Genomic DNA, 17,351 nt, shown 5'->3' with positions numbered 1-17,351 from the left:
TCAACTCACCTCGGTTTTGCTTTGTTAATCGCAGCTTTCAGATCTAACTATGCAGCTCCTTTTAAGTCATCTTAATACTCTGTTTTTACTTTGTTTGTACTGTCAACAAGGAGAAAAGAAAAGAAACCTGCTGTCATAACTCAAACTTATCCTCCCATCTTAAGCTCTTTTAAATTTGTGACATTATGAATAACATTGTTTACCACGCCATGTTCTCGTATCTTCATTCACCCGGTAAAGCAGCTGGTAGGCTACAGGGGGAGGAGAGGCCATGGAGTGGATGGGTGGTGTGTGTTTACATGTGCAAACATGTGGAAGGATGAGCAGCAGAAGAATCAAAAGAAAGAGGTGTTGCTGGAAAGCAAGTGACCCATTATGAGAGATTTGCTGTTGATCCTGCTTCAGGTATTCTTGGCAAACGCTGGATCTTCAGCCGATCCTCAACACCTGACCAACACAAATTGGCACGCAGAATGACCTAACTGCAACAGACCGTATACCCATCACAGATGGAAGTACTGTCTTCTACCTCCATAGAGGACGACTCGCTGGCAGCAGGTGATTCTCACATTTCCCTCTCAGTGCTTCTAAATGAATCATCAAAGTACAATCTTAAAGGGCCGTTCATCACATGCTCTTTGGATTCTGATTGTTATAATCAGTGTAACCTTATATAGTTCGGTTGAATCAGTAAATAAAATGAGTACTCAGTATTTTTATTTATTCATTTGTTTTTCAATCACAGGAGTGTTACTGAAATAAAGTTAGCAGTATTCAGCTGCTCATGTGATCTCAAAACGGCTGCCCCCATAAGGCAACCTGCTTTAGGTAGAATAAAGCAGCTTTTATTATCCTACAAATATCTCATGACATTTTGAACAAAAAGTAACATTAATTTCTTCAACATTTTAATTAATTAGTGCACCTTAATGTTGTAGGACTATACAACACTTTTGCATGTAATCACCCATTTAACACACACTGAATTCGTAACATATTGTGTATAAAATATTGACCTGCTTATGGAGGGGGTAACTCAAATTTGTTAAAAACTTCTTTGAGATCATGACTTACTCCACAAGCAGGAGTATCAATGCGTATTTGTAGCTTTTTTAAGAATCATTTTGATGCTAATGCAAAGTAAAAATTTGAATATTGAATCAATCCTATGTTTAGTTTTCATGCACATGTAATCAGTCTCTCATTAACGTGTGTACACAAGCCATGCTAATGAAAGCTAGGACTGATTAGCCATTAATTAACAGCACATCCGCTGGAATTCAGTCTGAGGTGATTTGACTGTGGGAACCCGTACACTTCTGGACTGCTAATGTAAAGAGAGACGGGAAATTGTGTTTTCATTTCCACTGTCACTGCACCTTGCGTGTGCTCTTACAAAAACAAGACGTTGCCTGAGAAGGAGATGGAAAGAAAGTGCCATGCACACCATAAACCATAATAGCTGAAAGCTAATTCATAACTGAGCCAAGGGATTGCCTTGCAGCGGCCGGCTGGAATCTCTTTGATGAGGCCAGCGGAATAAAGGCCTAACATATGGATCTGATTAGCACAGGAGAAAATGATTCTTTGATTCATTTCTTCCCGAGGCTTGAGTTCAGTGTGTTGTGATACTGATGTTATACACTGTGTTTTTAAATGCATCCCGTTCTGTCTGGATGAATGGGGCAACAGATATTGGCCTCCACATCAAAAAGATCGGACTTTGTTGTAAACTTTTATTGACCCACATTTAATGCATTTATGTATGTTGCATTGGCGGCATGAGAAGCTGATATATGTTAAGTTCAGTGGGAGGGTGATTTGTTTAAGACATATTATCACATTAGCGCACATGTATGGAACGCAAAAGAATACACGCTCACATGACAATAAGAAGATGGAGAGCGTGGTGGGGAATACACAGCGAGATTACAGATTCTTTCACTGTATAGTGCTGTTTAATTTATAGCGTAATGATGCTAACATGCTTCAAAGTTCACATGGAAGCTGGCTTTACACGGTTTCTAGCTGGATGAAACTGGTTATTTAGGATTAGTAGCAGTGTCAAACTGGTTTAGGTGGTTGTGTATCTACTAAACTATACCTAAAAGCAGGTGAGACCCTCAGACACGAGAGGTCAAAGTTTGGCCTGTTGGCATGGCCAACTAAAATTAGCAGTGATGTAATTTTCATTTATTTATGAATTATCATTAACTCATTTTTGCATTATATTACAGTAGAATAGATTATGTTTTACCAGTGCCTAGTTTTGGAAAGCTCTTAAAAACATTAAATTATGGTATGTCTTTCCATTTTTGTGCGTGTGTTGCTTTTGACTTCACAGTGGAGGATATTTGTGACTTTGTGACTAAATATCATAGACTTTGATTAAATAAACACATAAACAAAAACAACAACAAAAAAGGAAAGTTTTTCTCTTCCCTTTTTCATATCGATATACCATTTTTATACACACACAGTAAATATAAATATGTTAAATATATATGTATTTTAACAGCATATATACATGTGTGTGTGTTTGTAGTGCATAAAATATTAAATTAATAAAAATATGATTAATGTATTTTAAATATAAAATTTAAAATATCTATTTTTGTTTTTTTCTACCTGTTGCTAATGAACAGACAAAATCTAAATCTATGACCTATTTTTCATGACCCACAAGCAGTTAAAAGTGAGTACTGACCCAGTTGAATGGCCTGAATTGTTTCTAAAAATTATTTTAAAATCTACAACATAGTTCTACAGTGCATCTTCATTTTGACTTGAAATCTTAACAGACCTGATTTTATTTACAGACACCATAAAACACTTTAACATCTTATGCCACTCATGTTTAAAGGTAAGATTTGGCACCAGCTGCGTTTCAAACTACACTGACAGGAAGCGAGCGCAGAGATGGCACAGATAAACCAGCTGCAACTGGAGCGTACTGCCACAGCCACACACACTTCCAGACTGCAGGTATGTGCGCTGAGATGATGAGCAGTGGCTCTCGCCCGGCTGCTATGCTGGGTTTAACCCAGCTCAGGTATGCTGCCTGGGAATGTAGCAGAGTATAACAGCATATAAAGAGGACGCCTGTAGATCTGAGCTGAGACATCATTGAATGCCGCTGGTGGAGAAACTAGGTCTTTGTTGAGGTCGAGGTGCATTTTGATTTCTAAATAACTTCATTTAGGTAAACCACTCATGTAAGCTGGTTATGTAAGTATGTGTGTTGAAGGGGCCAAAGAGTTATTGGAGCTAAAGTGTGCGCTGTCCTATCCAATTCTGCCATCCCTGCCAAGTCTCCTTCAGGACACAAAGTTTACTTTCAGGAGACCTTATGGAACTCCATTCTTCTCCGGGCCCTGAGCAGGGGGAGGCAACAGTACAGAGTTTATAGCAACCCACTCGTACCCATCAAGATAATATTCTGTTCCATTCCAGGCTAAAATGAGCATGCAAACAAATCGATGAGATAAAAGCTGTATTGAACTTGAGCGTTTCATAGAAAGTGTTCTTTTGGCATGCACTATTTTACATTTATGTATTCTTCATTTGTTTGGATTAAACAAATATGTGAAATATGCCTGGTTGCATAATGGAATGTAGGCTCACTGATAGAGATCTGGAGAACCTCAAAGCCTTAGTTTGTTCCTGAAGAGTCACTCAGTTTTGTCCTTCCTCGTAAACGCACAAGAGAACAAATCATTTACATAATAGTCCTCATTCCATCTCCTTTTACGCTAAAGATAAACATTACTGTGTAATAATGTAGGCTACAATTATGAACCAGCTAATTACAAAATAAATAAAAACGTAGAAATTAAATTTTGTCAATTAAAAGATGAAACTATTTTATAATTGTACCTGTATATCATCCTAAAGATTCCACTAAGAAAAAATAGTACTTGAAGTAGGCTACTTACAGTAACATTGATAACTGAAACGCAAAATAGCGCCTGTTGCGTTTGTGTGAAATATGAAATACCAGAAATATGAAAGTAGTGCCAGTTTTAGTAACACGGATAAGCGATCTGATCTAAATGTGGATGATGTTGTCCTGTTTTAAGTCATTTGATCGTTAAGTATTTTACATTTTTATGAACATTGCGATGTAGGATTATGTGAGTATAAGTTAATACAATTGCCATAAAAAGTATTAACCCAGCAAACACAGAACGTTGGTTCCCGTTTGGTTATTTTGTGGAACCCAAATACTAACTTTAGGTGAGTGTTGTTTTTAGGTTATATTTTTTGTAACCATAAAATAATGTTCCCAGAATGTTGCATGGTTGTTTTTTGTTGAATAACTTAGAAATAAGACATTAAATTGTTTGAATATCATCGCTTTAGAAACGAAAGGGTTGGCTGTGGTAAAATAAACGGTTTAATAGTTGAATATTTTGTCATCTAGTAGCCTACCTACGATGACATTCATTTTAAGTGAAGCTTAAAAAGTGTTCAGCTATGTTTTGGACCCACTGTACAGTGTAACTGTAGATCAATGACTGTTCACGCTCTGTTTTATATCATATAGACACAGATAAACTACTGGTTTAGGTTATGTTATTAATAAGCTCTTCCCAGTATTTATCATATCTATCATGCATGATAAGCCTTATCTTTCATAAATGAAAACATGGTATGTTCATTTAAAAGTGATCATAGCTGCATTTTTCAAATGAGCTACGCTTCTGAGAGGTAAAATCACTGTTGGCAGTGTTTCGAACACTTAAGGGCACTTAAGGAAGAACACTATGGCCTACTTCCATTTTGTCTGAATGCCAGTGACATCCAAGTGCACTTCTGGCATTAGGCTACCGAACACACAGATTATTAGAAGCTCAGTGGGACATCTTCCACGTAGAAAATTGTCTGCCAGTGGCCGACACATCTAATAGAAGTTAGAAAATTATATTAACATCTTGGGCCTATTCTTGTCTATTTCAGAAGATTCACCTCCAGTATGTTAGCATCTATATTTGTGCAATGTATTCGTTCAGCATACTCTTAAAAATAAAGCTTCTTCGCTGGCATTGATAGTTTCAATGACGAAATTTTAACATGGAACCTCCATTGTACTGAAATGTTCTCCATAGTTTTGATTAAGAAAAAAATGCTTATTTAAAGAACTATTCACTGAAAGGTTCTTTTGAGAACCTAAAGTAGTTCTTCGATTGTATTGCTATGAAGACCCCCTATTGGAACCTTTATTTTTAAGATAATGGCCTGAGCTAGAAATATATTTGCCATTATTGTGGAGCTTTCTTGGATTTCTTTTTAGTTTTTGTGGTTTACAACTTAGCTTTGACAAGTGTTCTCAGCTGCCCTGGTTTAATTGTGTATAAGTGTGTCAGGACCAAAGCACTACTCTCGTGGTTACGGTTAAGACCTTTTTGACACATACTGCTGGAAAAAAGTGAGTCATTGGTCGGATTCAGTTTTCTGCTGGTGTAATTTTCCAAATTGTCTTTGACCCCGACTACAATCAACAAAAAAATCTTGTTTCAAACTCATAAGAACTAAAGGATTTGGCCAGTGTGTGACATTTCTTTGCTCCATTTTCACACCAGCTTGGCATTTTCATCATGCTATTGTTTATATATCTCATTCAGTCAAAGCACAGAGTTGTCAGCCCTAATCATTATTTTCATTGGTTCACCGTTCTTCCATATATTTACTATAACAGGTGATCTCATCACAGAGAAGCGATGAATATGACATGATTGTTTTTAAAGGTGCAATTTCTGACAATGCATCCCTAGCAGACATAATAAACTATTAAATGACTGTAAAACACTCAACCTAAAGAAAGTCTCAGATTACTTGTTGGTATTCTGATAAGATTGAGCTTATATTTTTAAAATATAGTAGCCTACATACTGCACAAAGTTTAGACTAAAGATGCTTCTAGCCCTTTTTAATAGTATTGCAAAAGTTTGATTGTAACTTCTAAGGTGACAGAATGATAGATGAGATGAAAGATGGTATTTTTTTAATAAAAGTCAAAGCTTTTGTCCAACCTGCATGGAAGTATCCAAATAATTCCCTTCAAATCCCAAGATGCAACATGTTAGCTCCCTAGATTCCTCTAATCTCCGGCCAGTACTTGAAAACAGGAGTGTGCACACCTGGGCTAGGTGTGGGTAGCCCTCATTCTATGATGCCACTGTTAATCTGAGGATTTTGAGACTGGGACAGTGTGTTGTCTGTACTGTGGGTCTGGTTTATTAGTGCAGTATGCAGTACAGAGACTGACACTGTGACTGTTACAGATCACCTGAGCTGACACTCTGTCTTCATCTGCTCTGTTTCATTTCTCTTCAGCATAGTTTGTTTGAGGTCTAAAAATGAGAAGAATTCTCATTTAGTGTAAAATATTTAAAGAGCATGCGAGTGTATGTTAACAGTGCTTGGATAATATAGCTGTGCATCCATTTAGTAATATGTGGCATTTATATTTAACTTTTTTAAATATTTTTTTAAAAAAATTTTAAGTATATGTTTATTAAGAACATGCTGCCTCCGTGTGGACATGTTATAATGTGTAAAAAGATTGTAATATTTTAATTTCAGGATTTGGGCATAATAGGTAAGCAAGAGTTGTTCAGAGTTCTATGTATATTTACATACAAGTAAAAAAAAAAATCCTGGAAGAAATTACTATATTATATTATCACATTTTCAGGACTGATATCTGTATAGGCTACTAATATCTATACTTTTATTTGCTTATATTTACATACGAAAACGAGGAGCAGACTATTTTTAACAGACTGATAAACAGGCCTACATACAATGGGGAAGTCGCGCCCTCATGTGGAAAGAGAAAGTTTGGAAATGCAACGTTTAAATTAAGCTAACAAAATAAAAAGGTACCGCGGTTTAATACAAATGTCGTCCTTTCTTTTATAAAATATAAAGGGTTTTAACATTCATTCATCCATCCATCCATCCATTTAATTTTTTATCCTTTCTTTTTCTAGTTTGAAGTCGTGTTTTCACTCATCTGCCATATTTTGCTTGTTCCCTTGGCGTTGCATAATCTCTGTTTTTTTTTTTTTTTTTTGTGAATTGTACTCAATGCCACGACAACAACAACAACAACAATAACAGTAATAATATTAATAATAATAATACAAACTATCACCTTTTCGCGTCTTGCTACGACGCGACGCGACGCGACATAACCAGACAGCGTTTCCAAAGTACACAAGGTGTGAGTCACTGCTTTGCATATTACAATAATTCCAGGAAGCTTTTTTAGGTCGGCTGTTTCCTGCACCTACGCCACCTTGTTTACCCTACTCTTGGTCGTTGTCGAGCTTAGTCGTCTATTAAAACTTGTTTTAAAACGAGTATTCACCCAGCTTCAGTAAGGTTTATGTAGGTTAAACGGCGAATCATGAAGTTCTTGTACCTGAGAGGTGCTGTGTTTTTCACCTTCATACCTGTAGTACTAAATCTCAGACTCATGGATGATGGGCGCTCTCTGAACTGTACACAAGAGGTAAGATAATACATCAAAGTGTTAAATATTTATTTTTATATATTAAATTTGTTTATTTAGACACTGATATGTGGCCCTTTGGGGGGGGGTTTAAGTTTTGAATGAGGGTTATATTTCGTCTGATCCATTGCGCTCTCTCTCTCTCTCTCTCTCAATTATATATAAACAATATATAATTTAATAATGGATATAGAGACCTTTAAATACAGATGGGCCATTAATAACTGCATTTGTGAAGTTAATTGTGATGAATCTCTGAACATTCATGTTTGATAATGATTATATGATGTTTTTAATGTTTTTTGATACGAAAATATGGTGGTTCTTCTGGGTTGTCATGTTTTCAGTTTGTTGACTTTACCTATTTTTTATATCTGTATAATGTGTCTTGATTATATAAAAAAAAAAAAATCTTATTAATGATTTATGGTGATTAAAGAGATGTTAAAAAACGTCTCTCTTTCTCTCAATTCAATTCAATTCAGTTCAATTCAATTCAATTTAGGTAAGCTTTATTGGCATGACAAAAACTGTACATTTGTATTGCCAAAGCAGTTGCAGCTGGGCTGCTTAAAAATAGTGCACATATGTATTAACAGAAAGAAAAATAATAGTAATAATAATAAATTTATAAAAAAGTATTAAGCATGTAGTGCAAAATGAATTGGTGTAAGTGTATAAGTTAGAAATATAATAAAATTAGATAAAGTATTAGATTTACAGAGGCAAAATATACATCAAAGTAATAAAATACAGTAATATGGCATAATATAATCTACATGTGCTGGAGACATCAGATCAGAGCAGGTTGAGTGTTTTCTCTTCTTTCATGGCAGTAATATATTTGTCAGCAAACACACAGCAGTTTTTGTGTTCTCCTAACAGATACGGCAGTTTCTCCTGGTTTCTTAAGAGTTTTAAATGTCTGATGGATCTGCTGTATTTTATCATAGAGCACTGTCCGTATGTCTGTGTATTTGGAGCATTCTGTTAGGAAGTGCAGTTCTGTTTCCATCTGATTCAGATCACAGTGTGAACACAATCTCTGCTCCGATGGCAGCCATGTTTTTCTGTGTCTGCCCGTCTCTATCATCAGCTTGTGTCTCTCTCTCTCTTTCCAGGAAATACAGTGCACAGCAGAGTTCAGTAAGTCCTGCTTTCTTTTTTCTTCAGTATTCTTTTATTATTATTATTGTGGGTTGTATTTTGACTGCGGTTTGATTATTTTTCCTCACAGATAATTGCATGTATAAAGAATGGCTCACTCCTTCAAATTTCACTCCTAGTGGACCAGATGATTTAACAGTGTATGTTGATGTAAGAAGCAATCTGAAAGGTGATTTGGAACCAGTGATTGTGGCCGATTGGAAAGCGAAGGATGACGGTGGGTTACATATGCATTTTCAGATTAGCCTGATATGTTACTCTAAGTGAAAATCCATTTACTTGGACAATTTCTGGGAAAAATCACTTGTAATGGACAATTTTAATTTATACATGTATACCTATATTCTACTGTATTAAAAATTATGATGGAATTAATGATGAAGAAATTACATTACTAAATGTGTGCACCAATACTAAAACAGTGCCATATTTAATGGTTTCAAAAGGGGATAAAAGGACTCTTTATTTTAATTTTGTATTTCAATAAGCATTTATCTCCCAGTTAGGACCGGATTGTAGTCATCAAAGTTAAATAACCCTTTCTTTTCTTTTCTTTTTCCGCAGGAAGCATAGTTCATTTGAAAGGAACAGAGCTTGGCGTGATGAAGTCATCCACCATTGAACATCTGTGTGTTCATTACAAGTTCCTCAATGTTTTTAAGTCCATGAGGGATAGTGCCGGCAAAAAGGCAAGACTGATTTATTTATTTATTTGTTTGTTTGCATTTTTAATATCTTTATGTTCACAAATACTAATGTATGATCTATTTTATTCTAGTGGTCTTTTTCTTTGGATAAAGTTGTCGTAGATCCAGACAGCACATATGAAGTGACCGTCTCCAACCTTCCCAAGCCGAATCTACAACACACCAATTACAATATCTACAGAAAGGTTAATGTTCCAGGTAAGTGACAAATTAAACAAAATTCTTTGTTCAGATATTTCCACATGACAATTTCTATCCAGAATGATACCTCGGTTTCGATCTGTAACCATAGGTTGTGACGATCGTTTGATGCGAACGACCAAAATCTGTTTTGAAAGAGGTGAGAGAAGAGCCTATTTATATACCTAGAAATCCTGAGTGCTTAAGTTAAGTATTAAAGTATGCATGCACTTCTAATACTATGAGATTCATCTGGTTTGATTTTTCTCTTAGGGGATACATGGCGGCCCAATATTACTGTAGAAAGGGCCACAGATGTGAATGGCAAGGGTACTCTGTATGTCGCATTTGCTCCTGTAGAGAATGTAGAAAAATACCATGTTTTTCTGATGTGCAACAGGGACATCGAGATGAAGACTCTTTATAATGTAAGACATGTTATCTGTTTGTCTATTTAAATATATCCAAATGAATAAGGCTGGATAATATGACTCTGCACATAAAACTGTGCAGAACTGTTTTCAAAGGGTGTTTTTTTGTGTGTGTGTTTAGGAGAGCACGCCATTACTAAATGTGACATACGACCTGGAGAACTGGTCACGTACATGCTGTAATTTTGATGTTGAGGTGTGTAGGCTTAAAGAAACATATTACACCATAAAATAATATTATTGATTTGTGTGTCGATTTAATGGTGCTTTCTTTCCTTTTTAGATCCAGCCATTTTTCCATAAGTGTGGAAATGACTGTCGTCGAAAGAATCACACTTTTAACATATGTGGTCCTGGTGTGTATGGAAACAGCTTCACCTTTTGAATTAGTGAGAAAATAAATGTAAAAAGCATAATACAACTTTACTCATTTTATATATATGTTCAACAGTACCAACAAGCCCTCCTGAAAACAACTCAGCACTCTGGTTCATTTGTGTTGGATTATGTCTCTTAATTTGTGCCGTTTGTATTTGTGCTATTTATTTGCGCTGCAGGAAACCACCGAAAGGTAAGCAGTGACATTTACAGTAAGATGGGTATTTTTATTAGTTATTGGGTCAGCCACCCAGACAGTGCTAGGACTGAAATAATACTCTAATCTAATACTCTAATCTAATCTAATAATAAGCTAATATGCAGTAAATAATTGGTTTCAAGGAATATCTTGACCTGCTTCTAGAAGACCTGCTTCTAACTTTTTAAATGATTTTATTTCAGGTGAAGAAAAGCCAAAGATAGAAGCACCTCTAGAACCGCCAGTTTCTTCCGGTCCTCGATCTGTATTAATCATCTACTCCAGAGATCATCCCCTTTACACGGACATAGTCCTGAAGCTTTGTGCCTTCCTGCGGGCCAAATGCGGCATTGAGGTTGTGCTAGACCTACTTGACACGACTTGGCTCGGCACCATTGGCCGGCTACAGTGGCTTGAGGAAAAAAAACGACAGATTGAGCAGTCGTCCAATAAGATCTTGGTCCTTTGTTCCCGAGGAGTGCAAGCCAAGTGGGGGGCGATGTGTGGAGAGCCTCGCATCCTCCTCCGGGAAGACGTGCGCTCTCCGGTCGGTGATATGCTGACTCTCGCCCTTCAGCTGATTACACCTGATATGCAGCGCCCGGCTTCCTATGGGAAGTATTTGGTGTCTTACTTTGACGACGTAAGCAGCGAAGGCGATGTGCCTTCTATGTTTGACATTGCGGTCAAATATAAGCTGATGAAGCATTTCGAGGAGCTCTATTTCCGTATACTCGATGTGGAGAAGTATCAGCAGGGAGTGAAGCACTGTATCGAGGGTATCGGAAAGGATGAGTACTTCAACTGCCCCTCGGGCGAAGCCTTGAGGAACGCAATCGAAGCATTCCAGGCGTACCAAATGAAGAATCCAGACTGGTTTGAGGAAGAGTGCGTGACCAGCGAGGAGGAAGTGAGAGGGGAAGCTGATCGACTTCTTGAGATGCCCATGCAGCCAATATATGAATTAACACCCATGCTAAACATCGGACTCCCGATTCTTGTGAAGGAGGTAGACATCAATCAAGACTTCCAGAGCGTCTGTGCTGTAATTCCACAAATTCAAGAGAACCCTGAAGAGTCGTCCGTGGTGATTATTAATCCAAGAGTCCAGCCAGAGCTCAGTGAAGTACTTTCCTTTTATCCAGCAATGGAACATCCTCTTGAATTACCCAGCGTGACTGGTATTGGGACACCAATGGACCCACAAATTTACCCTTGTCTCCTCGCTGAACCAGGACCAGTGGAAAATACACATCCTCCTTTTGCAATTCCAATGGGGGAACCGTCAGAAAATTGTCCGATGGACAGCAGAAAGTGCTTTTTGATAGCACCTCCACCATCAATGGAGGACAGCTTCCATCTGTATCAGGAGATGGATATGTCCCAGCCAGTGGAGATGGAAGAAAGTGAAATGGAGGGTGCTTCTGAGACGAGACCATCACGAGGGTCCGATCAGGGATATGGTTCCAGGTATTCCACAGTGAGGGAGGACCCCAAGTTTCAACAAGACCTTTCCTCTCTGGCCAAGTTACAAATGGACCTCTTCTTGAACAGCCCGATCTCTTCTGGTTTCTGCACCAAACCTATGGAGATCTGAATTTCTTGTGCGTCTTTTGACTGTTATTTCATTTGCAGTGTGCCGTAACACCATGGCAGGATGTTCTTGAACAATCTGTGGTTGGTTGTCACTTGTCCTAGATAGACGAGTTCAGTAATCAGCAGTTTTACAAGTGATTACATGTTATATATTCAGCATGAATAATTAGACATAAACATCAGAGTGTGATCGGTTCACTTTTACTGTGGAGCAGAACAAGTACGTTGTTAAACAGCTTGATATAGAACAGCACATCACATGATTTTAAGCTTATGTTTAGCTACTGAACACAAGTCTAAGTAATTTGGTTGGGCTTGCAATGTTACATTTGTATTGTTTTTTCATATTAATTGCTTGTATCAAATGTTTTGTTGTATTGCACTATTTTTTAAATTGTTCATTCCAGTTTAACAGCTATAACCTTTTATGGAAGTTTGTATATAATATTGTATAAGTACATTTCTAAATTTATAAAGCAGCTTTCTTTGGTAATATTCTGTTTTGTGCTTTTTATTCTAATTTAGTTAAACAATCACTTTGCTTGCATCAAATTTCATCCAACTTTTGGACTACAAATTATTTTTTAACCAATTTAACCAGGATGCTTCCAGACCCTTACAGCGGTTGCAGTGCAAATAATGTCTTATGTAAACATAACTTAAATTGCAAACTAAAGCCCTTGTAAGAAAATTCTCTGTAAAACATTTATGTGGATAAATACAGAGAGGTGGAGTTGGAAGTCGCTTTCCTTATCAAAAAGGTTATGTACATACACTAAAACCTTTAGTTTAAAAAACATGCGTAGTATGCAGTGATATATTTGTCAGGTTAAATACTGCACAATGAGGCACAAAAATCCCATAATGCACTTTCAGCCTGCATATTTAACATGTTTAGCTCACCCTGTACCCCAATCCTCAAAGCACTAGAGTAATAATATGTTAGAATAGGATGCACATTTGTTAGTAATTACATGTTGGACTAGCAAATATAATACTCTGTTTTAAAACTAAAAGTGACAGGACAAGCTTGCTTCTCACAGTTAAAGTGACAGCTCACCGAAAAATGAATATTACTCGCACTGGTGTCACTCTAAAACTGGATGCATTTATTTCTTCAGAAGATATTTTGAAAAATGTGTTTTTGTCCTTACAATTAAGGTCAGTGGGGTCCAAACCAACAATGTTTGGACTCCATTGACTTTCATTATATGCACAAAAACATTCTTTAAAATGTCTTCTTTTCTGTTGTACAGAAGAAAGTCATTCAGGTTTGAAATGACACAAGGGTGCATAAATGATGTCAGAATTTTCAATTTTAGATGAACTGTCCTTTTAAGGTGGAGAATTGGAGTGAGAAACATGGATATTAAGCTTTGACATATTTGTTCCTGGTTTAAATATAAGTGTAACTAATGAGCTTGAAAATACACATATTTAGATTTAGACAAGGATGCACTGCGTGTAGATTAATGGATGATGTCCATTCGCAATCTGTCTGTCAGCACTATAACAATATTCATGGTTGGTCAAAATGTTATTGATTGTGATAATCATACCTTATTTAATGGCATGAATGATATATCATCTGGAATTGAGCAGATAAACTGACTGGTTTATGATTTCAACCATGAGGTTCTGTAAAGAGAGGTAGCCTTGTACAAACTGATGATGGTAATATGGCTGGTTGGGACCAGCAATGGAGTTTGGTCATTAAAGATGGATTACAGTTAGGCTATCCTCATAGACTCTATGCTTAAAGTAGCCTATTATTACATCAAGACACATTACGAATCCATATCATACACCGTTCAGCAATTTCCCATTCCTAAGTACCATTGCCACTGACAAAGTATTTCAAATAGGAAAGGGCTACATCACATGAAGTGTACACCAAGCCTAACAAGTCACAAGGCATATTTACACTTTTGACAAGTGCATTTAGGAATATCTCTTGACAAGGTGTCTGAAAACACTATAAACATGTGTCTACATTAGCCTACTGTCAATTAAGGACATTTTTACATAGAAAATAAATTATACAACATTGCACTTATAACTTCTCCTCAGTTGAATAGTCCTCACACTGAATTAAAGTGCCTCACAAAACAAGTGCAAATCAAAGATTCTCTTATCGTCATATAAGCACTGGTTGACAGTCAGGTCCCAATACATTAAGTATATACTGCAGAGGTCATGGGTGGGAATGTTTTTCATTGGCACACTGAGTGGTTTGGTTGTAGCACCTGTTGAGAGTGGAGGAGAACGACGGGGCGTTCATAAGGGGAGGTACTACAGGCATAAATCTAGGCCAATATTTTGATTAGATTTGGCTAATACTGTCATAAACATTGACTTATTATGATTTTGTATCACATACACCAAGTACATAATGGAAAATCAGCTATTTTGGGCATGTCTGACACAAATGATATTTTGGATTTAGGCCAACACCTAATAATAAACTTAATTTTTCATGTTTTGAACAGAATCCTAATGTTGCATTTGTTGGTAATTGTCAGAGTTTTGTAGTTGTTTTATTAATTTGCTAAATGAACAACCTTTTGCAAACAAGTCTGACAATTAGCAGACAATTAGTTAATCACATATACACATTATTTTGTGGAGATCACTAGTTACATTATGCACACCTGTGAAAATCTAATTACATGATAGCTAATTTTGCGCACTGCATTTCTGTCAGTAATGATCGCCCCAATTAGCAAACTGTTAAGACGTTATAAACAAATTACTTTATAATTCTAAAATACACTCTTAAAAATAAAGGAGCTTCCCAATGTCATAGAAGATTTTTTGTCTAAATGGTTACATAAAAAACCTTTAATATCTGAATATTCTTCAGATTATAAAAAAGGTAGGCTAAGAAAGAGATCAAGTTCTTTGACTGGATGGTTCTTTGTGGAACCAAAAATGGTTCTTCTATGCATGGCATCGCAATAACACCTATATTTTTAAGAGTGTAAAGCACTAAAAAGTAGGCTACACTACGTTTCATCGATTTTAACGCTCCTCATAATCTGTACTTTTACAAAGCATCGTCACAATACATTTTATTAATTGGTTTGTGTGTTTTTATCTGTATTTTGATTAAAAGGAAAGGAATGTTAGCACATGTAGTACCTCCCCTTAGAAGGGCTGATGCACACTGTGTAGTACGTGGCCTCCGGTCAACGCCAGTCCCTAAAGAGCATCTACGACTGAGTATTGACCGCCAGCGTGTTCACATAGCCGTGAGGACACATGTCGTTTTCGGAAACGCAGTGGGAGAACTGGGCTGGGTTGCCCCCGCGTCCACGTGCAAACCTGCGGACACCTCTCAAGGACATGCATTGTTCCACCAGCTCCAGGCACTTACACCCCAAGAAGAAGATGTTCTTGAACATAAAAACCGATATGGGCGTTTTGTAAACAAAGACGAGGAAACATCTGACCACCAAGAGCGGTGCGTTGAGCAGCACGCCGGTGAAGAACCTCGCCCATATCCAGCGACAGTTCATCTCTGAGGCCGTCAACTCGTACAGCCAAACAACTGGAACGCCCAGTGCGATGAAATACGCGGATATAACCGTGTACCTAAGGTATATGTTGGGGACTTCGTTTTTAAGGAGCAGTTCCACCAGCGTGAAGCTGTCCAGGATGTCTAAGCAGGTGCTCATGAAGCAGCCTTGGGAGTGAAAGCGCGTGGCGCCGTTGGGATCTTCAATGATGGAGTTGATGAGGCAGTAAAGCAAAGGCGCGCACAGCAGCATGGTTATTTTAAAACCGGTGATGCCAAATGGCACCTTCAGTGCGATCAGATCCAGGATGGACGTTTCCAGAACAAGCACCACTTTTGGGGTGGACGCGATCACGTAGATAAGCCATGCCAGGTACGCGAAGGTGAACTCCCCGAGGTTGCATCCGAAGATGGAGCTCTTCTGATGGAAACCACAAGCTCGTTCTCGCTTACTCCTGGCGTTTTTCATGAAGAAGATCGCCCATCCCGATATGACCACCAGATCCGTGGCTATCCACGAGCACCAGTAGAGATCCGTGAAGATGATGAGGTAGAAATCCAGCATGCCTCCTTGGAGAACGAGCACGAGGAAACACAAGATCTTATAAAACAGGTTCTTATTAGACCTCTGCACGAACAGAGGGGTGGACTGCATGAATTCGCCCGATGTCATGGTGTAAGACTGAGGCTGAGCTGTGGCTGAAGAGGAGACCAGGGGCTGGGAGCTGCCCTCCTCGAGGTTGGCGCTGCCGCTGGTGGTCTGCGTGTCCCTCCTGGGCGCGACGCTTCGGATGAACAACAGCTGTCCGTTTTCTGGTGCTGAGGAGACAGGTGAGTCGGGCTGGGAGATGTCTTTTATGATTTCAGCAGTCATTGTACTCGTGCCTTCTCCTCCCGAATTGTTTTGGCTCTGCTAGTGTAATGATAGCCGCTCAAGGGGGCAGAGGAGGAAATCCCGTTATGGAATCGCGGTGGAAGGGAATGCGCACTTACCATTCCCTCCAAATGAAAACTGATAAATAATGATTAAATCAACGAATCCGATATTCGTTAAAACATAAATGAATGTTTCAAACATTTCATATTCCCGTTCAAAATTAGTGCTGTGCTTTTCTTTTAACGTGGTCGTTTTTCGCATTAGCCTAATAAGAGCTGTGTTAAGTTTTCCTAATGATAGCCTACGTCGAGTTCACCAAATAACCATTTAATAGTAAAGATGTACTTAGAATATTAATAATTAAATTGGTCATGTCATTATCGATCGCATTGATTGCGTTAATTTAGTAGCCTGAACTTTGGTCCACTATTAATTTTTTGAGTGCTTGTTAGAAGTTAAAGCGTTTTTATTGCAAACAGTTAATTTTGGTCAATTTGTAGGCTACATAAAAAAAAAAAAAAAAAAAACAATAATGGAAGAAGAATATAAAAATGCTACAGTAAACTTTTTTATCTGTATAAGTTACCTTAGAATATACTGCTAAAACTGTAATTTAAAAGACAATTAAATACGATTTTAGTTTTTATTCAAATATTGAAAATTGTAATTAAATGTTGAAATGTGACAAGTTGGAAGGTATGAATTAGGCTACCTTATAATTTAGCTACTAAATAAATGAATATTATGTTTAACAAGATAATATATACGCCTAGCTACTTG

The 17,351-nt window shown here is 37.5% G+C and overlaps 2 protein-coding genes across 2 annotated transcripts; one reads left to right on the top strand and one right to left on the bottom strand.

Annotated features, from left to right (window-relative positions):
* The first annotated feature begins 7,189 nt into the window (after positions 1–7,189).
* LOC109066639 (interleukin-17 receptor A-like) lies at positions 7,190–12,670 on the top strand. The gene is made up of 11 exons (XM_042721898.1): positions 7,190–7,519; positions 8,641–8,665; positions 8,757–8,903; positions 9,251–9,375; positions 9,465–9,591; positions 9,686–9,733; positions 9,847–10,001; positions 10,126–10,200; positions 10,288–10,360; positions 10,456–10,575; positions 10,785–12,670. Exons 1-11 carry the CDS (start codon positions 7,415–7,417, stop codon positions 12,176–12,178), a joined length of 2,394 nt encoding a protein of 797 aa, XP_042577832.1. The 5' UTR covers positions 7,190–7,414; the 3' UTR covers positions 12,179–12,670.
* A 2-nt stretch (positions 12,671–12,672) lies between these two features.
* LOC109064250 (transmembrane protein 121B-like) lies at positions 12,673–16,678 on the bottom strand. The gene has a single exon (XM_042721899.1). The coding sequence runs from the start codon at positions 16,566–16,568 to the stop codon at positions 15,390–15,392; it is 1,179 nt and encodes a 392-aa protein (XP_042577833.1). The 5' UTR covers positions 16,569–16,678; the 3' UTR covers positions 12,673–15,389.
* Between the last annotated feature and the right edge of the window lie 673 nt (positions 16,679–17,351).

The sequence above is a fragment of the Cyprinus carpio genome, chromosome B4 (assembly GCF_018340385.1).
Source record: "Cyprinus carpio isolate SPL01 chromosome B4, ASM1834038v1, whole genome shotgun sequence".
Lineage (NCBI taxonomy): Eukaryota > Metazoa > Chordata > Actinopteri > Cypriniformes > Cyprinidae > Cyprinus > Cyprinus carpio.
The sequence above is the reverse complement of the archived record's forward strand: the minus strand, read 5'-3'. Positions and strand labels throughout refer to the sequence as shown.

Excerpts from the sequence above, each read along its gene's own strand:
- LOC109066639 (XM_042721898.1), top strand. The coding sequence starts at position 7,415 with ATGAAGTTCTTGTACCTGAGAGGTGCTGTGTTTTTCACCTTCATACCT. Across the intron at positions 8,666-8,756 it reads ACAGTGCACAGCAGAGTTCA|ATAATTGCATGTATAAAGAA; the intron begins GTAAGTCCTGCT and ends TTTTCCTCACAG. Across the intron at positions 9,592-9,685 it reads CAGAAAGGTTAATGTTCCAG|GTTGTGACGATCGTTTGATG; the intron begins GTAAGTGACAAA and ends CTGTAACCATAG.
- LOC109064250 (XM_042721899.1), bottom strand. The coding sequence starts at position 16,568 with ATGACTGCTGAAATCATAAAAGACATCTCCCAGCCCGACTCACCTGTC.